General features: G+C 36.6%; 1 protein-coding gene across 1 annotated transcript; it reads left to right on the forward strand.

Moving 5' to 3' along the window:
- Nucleotides 1-947: 947 nt before the first annotated feature.
- On the forward strand, nucleotides 948-7,665 carry LOC114395371 (ubiquitin carboxyl-terminal hydrolase 16-like). Its single transcript, XM_028357135.1, has 11 exons — nucleotides 948-1,694; nucleotides 2,692-3,835; nucleotides 3,918-4,006; nucleotides 4,245-4,330; nucleotides 4,419-4,581; nucleotides 4,671-4,791; nucleotides 4,927-5,084; nucleotides 5,207-5,291; nucleotides 5,368-5,577; nucleotides 6,646-6,707; nucleotides 6,802-7,665. Exons 1-11 carry the CDS (start codon nucleotides 1,390-1,392, stop codon nucleotides 7,484-7,486), a joined length of 3,108 nt encoding a protein of 1,035 aa, XP_028212936.1. The 5' UTR covers nucleotides 948-1,389; the 3' UTR covers nucleotides 7,487-7,665.
- The last annotated feature ends 274 nt before the right edge of the window (nucleotides 7,666-7,939 follow it).

Raw genomic sequence — 7,939 nt, forward strand, 5'->3', positions numbered from 1 at the left:
AAAGGGCCCACACAATTAATGAAGGGAGGAGGGGAGAAAATGTGTAGAGTTTGGGTTTCAAGCTGTTGTTGTTGAGTGGTTGGGGGTTGCCTTTCATAGAAGAGGGGTCAGCTTGGATGAAGGCGGGAAGTTTTTTATTTTTTTAACTTAAATCCAAACGACATCGTAATTATTTTTAAAAAAAATCCTAGTCGAACAAATATTACATATTACATGTGCACCACATATGACATATTTATGTGACCGCTTAACACTCATATAAGCAGATAACGGATTTTGACTAACGGCAGATATTTCATACAAAATTTTTCAAATATTAATAACTTATTCAAAGGAAAAATTTATCATATGTTAGATGTAAAAAACAGGTATATGTGAAGGAAAAAAAAACACATTTAAACCTAAAAGTAATAATCGAATGTCAAACTAGTTTTTGTTTTTTTTTTCTGAAAAATGATACAAAGCTTAAGCTATATATAGCTGCACAAAAATAGTTTTGTTTTCTCAAGGTGATAAAAAAAAAATCTACATTAAATGCGTGATTCAAATGTAAACCTGAATCTTTGAATATCATCAGGGCTCTTCATTTCTGATGCCAAGAAGGAAGGGTTGAGCTATAACTATAAGTAGTAAAGAATGAAGATTTTAATACATTAAACTATCTCATATTAATGCATTCTATACAAGCCCTCATTTTTTTCCTTCTTTATATAAAAAATATTCCTTTATTTATTAGTTATCATTAGGCTCTATTAAAAAAAGACAATTTATAACGAGTAGGAATATTTGACAAGAGAATATATAATTCAGTCAATTCACTTCACTGTTCCCTAAGCCGAGGGTAACAAAATTCCTTTCCCTTACCATTAATTTCTTAAATTCCGTAACGACCTATCTCAACTATAAATAAATAACAATAATAATTAATTACACATTATTTTATTTACTGCGTCTTCAGCACGTCGTTCTTTTCTAGTTCTCTCTCCTCAGATTTCCGTTACGGTAAAACTTCATTTTTCTTCATCTTCCGCACCAGGGAACAACTTCCCCTTTCTTTCTTCTTCTTCTCTCTTGCCTGAATCGAAGTCGAAAAACACAGATTCAATTCCACCATCACTTCTTGTTCTTCTTCTGTTCGTCTTTCGTTTTATAAATTCTAAAAATTCCAAAACACAGTTTTTCCACGCGTGACACTTCACCAACCTCTCTCACTCTGCGTCTTCCAGCTACATATGCCTCCTCTCCCACTCTACGTATTCTTCCTCCTTGCTAACCTCACCTGCCTCTCCGTCACGGTCCAATCCAAAAGAGACCCTGATCCTTACCGCGATCGCTTGCTCGGTTGTTACTCTCCACGCGCCCCCGGGTCGCGTCGCCTTCGCTGGATTAATGCGTGTCACCATTGATCTAGGGTTTTGGAGCCTGGTCCTTGTCGCGGTGGTCGGCCTCTCCGTGCCAGCGGTCGCCTTCTTCGTCCGGCACGGGTGCCGGCGCACGGCGGCCAGGGCGGAGGAGATCAAGAGGCTTCTCGTTCTCGCCGATGAGGAGTCCGTTAGGGCAGAGACAGAGACGGAGGCTTTGTACTACCACCAATACCGCGTTGTTTCGGGGGAACTGCCGAGGGACAAAGTATGCGCGGTGTGTTACTCTCCCACCACCACGCGCTGCGCAAGGTGCAAAGCGGTTCATTACTGGTACGCTTTTGATTTCAATTTCTTCTATATGCGCTTAGGTTTTCTTTTTTCTTTGCCATATAGTGTTGCGTAATTTTTTTCTTTCTGTCGGGTGAACTTGGCGCTAGTTAAGCCATTAGGAATTTATGAGGTGATAGATTCAAATTTAGGTGCCTCTAATGTAGAAAAATAAAATTGCAAAGGAAAAAAAGATGAAAACTAGTCTCTTTTTGCTTTTAAATACTTTCTTTATTGCTGTGTGCTGGATAAAGATATTTCATTGTAGGTGTTTATTTTTTGTTTTTGTGCTGTAATTTGTTAACTGTATGGTGTTTGCAATTGATTTCTTGGTTCTAAGTGTTGTTTTTGTGGAGTGGGTTTTGTGTTGTGTATGTGGCCACGATATGCGAAGTTTACTTGTAAGCCGCGGAGAAAGAACATGCAAAATCTGTCTTGGTTTGAGGTTGGAATTTGCCAGTTGGTCCATTCTTGAGTAGGATCAACGTTTGCAAGATCAGTTGGTTGTTTTTTTCTACAAAAAAAAATGATGGGGTATTGTGGGTGGAAATAAAAATTATGTAAGTTTTGGTATGAGCATAAAACAGAACTTGGAGAAGAGTGTGTGTTTGGAGTGCAATATGAAACATATGTATAGCACGTCACATCCCTGTCCAAAGGAGAAACTACCCTTTAAAGCTTTCAGAGATCACGTATAAAACACAAGTTCCCCTTGGCAAATGCAAACTCAAATATACGCTTAATGATTTTCTTCTCATGTTTGGAGGACAAAATATGATAGCTGGAAATTTTGCGATCATGGTCTCTCTTTTTTAAAGACTATTTAGGTGTTTGGATTTTGTGTTCTTGCAGTTTGTTTAGTGATATAGCAGACAAGACGGTCCAATCCATATTACTTAGTTTTTAATTCATTGTTATTTTCTGCATATTTATGTCTTTTGTATTTTTTTAAGAAAGTTATCATGTTAATATTGCTTACCTTTGTTTTCATGTGTTCCAGTTCTGGAAAGTGCCAAATTGTTCATTGGCGTCAAGATCACAAAGATAAATGCCATCCTCCCAGCCCAACTTGCCAGACGGAAGATCTGGTTAGTGATCTTGGGAAGAAGGTAGCAGAACCAGACTATCGTGGAGTCCATGATGAGAAGTCTCAGATTAAAAGCAGAGAGTATGCAACATCATCTGACAAACCCCTGTTGTCTGATATGAGGTGTTCTCCTGATATTTCATGTGCAAGGGATGATAGTGTAAGAGTTGAGTCTCTTCAAGAGGGAAATGTTACAGGCTCTAATTCTGAATTATCTAGTAACTCATTCTCTGGATTCTCAGCTTCCACTGGTGCTAGTGAATCATCTGATGATTCTTCTGTCTGTGAGAGTGTCACCTCCAATGAGCATGAGAGATGCGAGGGACATATTTTTGTGGACCCCACCATTGACATTTTTTATACCACTTGTAATAGCATTGGTGAATCCATTCCATTATCACCTAAGTTTGCTAGTTTGGTTGATTTGGTTGATGGTAATCCTGCAATGCATAAATTAAATCAAATTAGGCCTGATTTTAGTAAACAAGAGAGTAAACTCACATTAAATGGTAGTTCTGGTTTGTGTATGTGGAAAGGGGCAACAATTGAGCCTATTACAGTGTCTTCTGGATTCTGGAATACAACTCTTGATTCAACGAGGATAAAAGATGACTCTAATAGTGACCCTCTTGCATCCCACTATGATGATTCTGCTCCAAAGTCAGTTAAGAATAATATGCCATGTGCAAGATCAGCATCTTCAGAAAATGAGGGTGTTGGTTGTGCTGATGCTTTGAGCATCCATAATTTGCAAACAGTTGGTTTGAGGGTATCAAATCATGTTATCAACACTGGTAGCACCTTGAAGTCAGCTCAAAGTAGATGTCTGCCACATGCATTTGCTGATACTAAGTTAGTTTCTAGAACCGAAGAGCATTCACATTACAGTACAAAATGTGGGAATAATGGCATCCAATCTGGCAGTGCAACTTCAAATTCAAAGAATGACCTGAAAACATCTGTTCTAAAAGTTTCTGATCAGCTTAGAGGATCAAAGTTGTCTAAACCCTTTCCATCAGCTGTTGGGAGTGATATTACTGGAAAATACAGTGATAAGGTTACTCTTGAACGAGTCTTTTTTTGTTTTTCTGTGCCTTAAGGAACCATTATCTTACATTGTCTATTAATATTTTTTGCAGGGTCTTTTTCCATATGATTTGTTTGTCAAGCTTTATAACTGGAACAGAGTGGAGTTGCAACCATTTGGTCTTATAAACTGTGGAAACAGGTAATTTGAAATGATTTTTTGCATATGAGAAATAGTGTGCATTATGTGTATTGCTTTATGATTATTTGATGTAATTTAATAGTGTGGATGCATTAAGTTCTTCCTTGTCAAAAAATAGGTAATTAATTGATGTAAATTGTTAGGTTCTTGTGTTTTTGTATAGAATCAATATTACTCTTGCCACTTATGTAGCCTTAGGATTTACTTCCTTTTTCTTAATTTTACAATAATTTTGCAGCTGTTATGCTAATGCTGTACTCCAGTGCTTGGCAGTTACACCTCCCCTGACTGCTTATTTGCTTCAAGGACTTCATTCTAAATCATGTATGTATGCAATCACAGTTTCATACTGGAATCATCAGATATTCTTGAATACTGTGTAACTGTTCCCTGGATTTAATGTCAATTCCAGGTGCAAATAAAAAATGGTGTTTCACCTGTGAGTTTGAAAGTTTGATTTTGAAGTCAAAAGACACAAACTCTCCCATGTCACCTCTGGGCATTCTCTCTCAACTACAGAATATTGGGAGCCAACTTGGTAATGGAAGAGAAGAAGATGCACATGAATTTCTAAGGTGTTGTTTACATCATTGAATCAGTGAAAATTTTGATAATTCTTGTTTTATATTTCACTTCAATTGAATGAGTCGTATACATTTGACAGGCTTGTTGTTGAGACAATGCAATCTGTTTGCCTTATGGAATCTGGGGATAACATGTCAGATTCATTGAAAGAGGAAACTAATTTAATGGGCCTAACATTTGGAGGTTACCTCCAATCAAAGGTAAAATTATTTTTCTGTTTGAAAAAATGCAGTGTTGGGCTGTTTTCGAAATAGATAATGCTATTATTCTTGTCATATGATCCACTAGTGCAAGTAAGATGGGCAAGGAACATAAAGCTGATAATGTATTGGCAGATCAAATGCATGAAATGTGGAGGGAAATCTGAGCGTCAAGAAAGGATGATGGATCTGACAGTTGAGATAGAAGGGGAGATAGCAACCCTGGAGGAGGCCCTTCGACAGTTTACAAGTGCTGAGACTCTGGATGGAGAAAACAAGTACCGCTGTGTCAGGTTGGTTGATCTTGGAGAAGCCTCATGAAAACTTTCAATATTATCTTACCATTTTTTTCAGTGTGGTCATCTTTGACACATAGTTTGGACTACTAGTTTCCTTACATTTTTGTGTTGAGCAGGTGTAAATCTTATGAGAAGGCCAAGAAGAAAATGACAGTTTTGGAGGCACCTAATGTTCTTACTATTGCATTAAAGAGATTTCAGGTATTTGTTACATTTAAGGATAAGATTTTATCAAGCATCTTGTATGAAGATTTTAAGATTTGTTGTGTTATTGCAGTCCGGAAAATTTGGGAAGCTCAATAAACCTATTCGGTTTCCTGAAATACTGGACTTGGCACCTTTCATGAGTGGGACTAGTGATTTGCCTATATACAGGCTATATGGGGTAGTTGTTCACCTGGATATCATGAATGCTGCTTTTTCGGGTCATTATGTGTGCTATGTGAAGAATTTCCAAAGCAGGTGGTTCAAGGTTGATGACAGTGTGGTATGTCTTAGTTTCCATTATTTGCATATCTTGAGAGCAAATTTCTTTGGTTCTTAATTGTACTATGGATATGCTATAAGATCATAAGCTAAAATGATCTTCTGTAGGTTGTTATAAGCAATATTTGAGTAAAATTTTAAATATATATTCTTAGTGGATTTATATTGTTTATTCTATAAAAACAACTTAAGACTTCATTAACAGTAATTCTGTTTATAATTCAAATAAAACTTTTACCATAGCACATGACACTAGAACTTTGAATAATAATATTATGCAAGGTACCAGCCTGAACAGGGCTCCATCAATGAATGATTAAAGCCAGGGTAACAGCCTGATTTGAGTCCATAATGAAAGCTCCACAAAAAAATTTGTTTCATAAAACCCTTTCTTCAGAGCTGAGCTGCTTCTGGGTTCAGTGTGTGAACATGCAAATCAGATTTCTGCCTTTGATTGTTAGGGAAAAGGTTAACTCTGGGGAAATAATTTTTTACCCACTTTCATAAAGCTGCAAATAAAAGTGACTATGTCCTTAAAATTAATTAATCCAAACATGCATGGTAGACAAAAGGTAAAAACTGGCAGAGGTTCGTAAATGAAAGATCCCGTAGCCAATTTGCTTCCTAAACCTTTTCTTACCTTTCCTTCAGATTTACTGTTGGAATAACATCAATTTTCAAAGTAGCAATGTAGTCTATGTGGAGAGCTTAAGCTAATAAGTGAAGGTTGAACTTTTACGCTGTCTGTTAATTCATTGAAATTTACATGAAACCAATCAAGTCAATTGAAAAGTTAATTCTGCCAATGAGGAAATTTGATAAACCTCTGATGTGGCTATATTAAATCCCACATAGATTGCATAGAAGACTTAATTTTAGGTTAGTCATTCACTAGATTTAGTGAGTTTGACCACTACACTGAAGGATACCAATGTTGGACTTGCAGCGTGTTTGTGGATTTAAGACACTGTTTCTCTACAATATTTACAAAGTCTATTTGATCTATTGATATTTCCACTGCAGCTGTCGCTTAAAACTTATTTAATCATCTCTCTTACTTGTCTTGCAGGTAACAGCTGTTGAATTGGAAAGTGTCTTGGCAAAAGGAGCATACATGCTTTTTTATTCAAGGTAACCCATCTGATTATTGATTTCTTTTTTTGTTAACATCTTATTTTTTGCTTCTGTGTTATCCGCATCTCTGACCATCTGAATCACCTGGTAGATGCTCACCTAGAGCCCCAAGATTAATCAGGAACAGTATAGTATCTTCAGACTCAAAATGGAAACTCAATGGAAAAACTGCCACAATGAAGTCAAGGCGACTATCCACAGGTGCTGGTGTTAATTTGACTTCCCCAGGTGGTTCAGCTTCCTTAGATACACTCTATTCGAAGTTTCTCCACTCAAAAAGGATTTTGGAAGAAGATTCATCAAGTGATAACTCATCCCTTATCAGCAGCAATTCTGATGAAGGTTCTTGCAGTACAGATAGCACGGCTGATTCAACCAGTACAGATGACTTTGCTGATTATATTTTTGGTGATGTGGGACGTGGTGCAGGTGGCATGTTGAGAAATTCTGATTCCAACATCTGCCCTGCATTGCCATCTTTTCCCCACTCTGGATATTTTCCCTCTTCTGATATAGACCAACATGATTCAGTAGTTTTGCCACATTCGACTGGGTTCCAGCCGTCTCCTTCAGAAGAGGGTCTTTTGTACAGGAACAGAGTAGTGGATGTTAAAAGGAGTGGGGGAGGTGTTTCTCATTTTCATCTTGACACAAATATAGAGCATAGGAAGTTAGATACAAGTAGTAGTAGTATTAGTTTTAGGGAGACTGATTCTGTATTTAATGATAGAAATTCTGGTGTATCATGTACAAAGTCTAGGTACAGAACGGATTGAAAATTTTATTGAGTACCATACCAAGGTTTGGAGAGGCAATGAACTATAAATAACAACTACTATGGAAGCTCCACGTAATGTGTTGTAAGCGGCGTTCTTTTTTCACCAAGACTAAAGTTGCACGATATGTGTGCATCACAAGACACAATCACAGAATGTAAACTAATTTTTTTCTCAAACTATTGTCTTCTATTCTAAATTGTCCTTTAAAACAATACAATTATTTAAGTAATTTCTAAAGTATTGAATATTCATCAGTTTAGTTCTTGATATATTTCAGTAAAATTCAAAACTAATTTGAATGATATTTCAATAGTAAAGAGTCTGCTTAGCATAATTTCTATTACTTTTAGGATATTGAATGATTTTTCAAAATTTAAGGACCATTTGGAAGGAACAATAATACTTTAAGTTTACGGATCAAATAAATTATTTACTCCAAATTGAAACAAT

Source organism: Glycine soja, chromosome 2, assembly GCF_004193775.1.
Source record: "Glycine soja cultivar W05 chromosome 2, ASM419377v2, whole genome shotgun sequence".
NCBI classification, from domain to species: Eukaryota; Viridiplantae; Streptophyta; class Magnoliopsida; order Fabales; family Fabaceae; genus Glycine; species Glycine soja.

Coding starts and splice junctions, on each gene's coding strand:
- LOC114395371 (XM_028357135.1), top strand. CDS start 1,390: ATGCGTGTCACCATTGATCTAGGGTTTTGGAGCCTGGTCCTTGTCGCG. Junction 5,292..5,367: donor TTGCATTAAAGAGATTTCAG/GTATTTGTTACA, acceptor GTGTTATTGCAG/TCCGGAAAATTTGGGAAGCT. Junction 6,708..6,801: donor TACATGCTTTTTTATTCAAG/GTAACCCATCTG, acceptor ATCACCTGGTAG/ATGCTCACCTAGAGCCCCAA.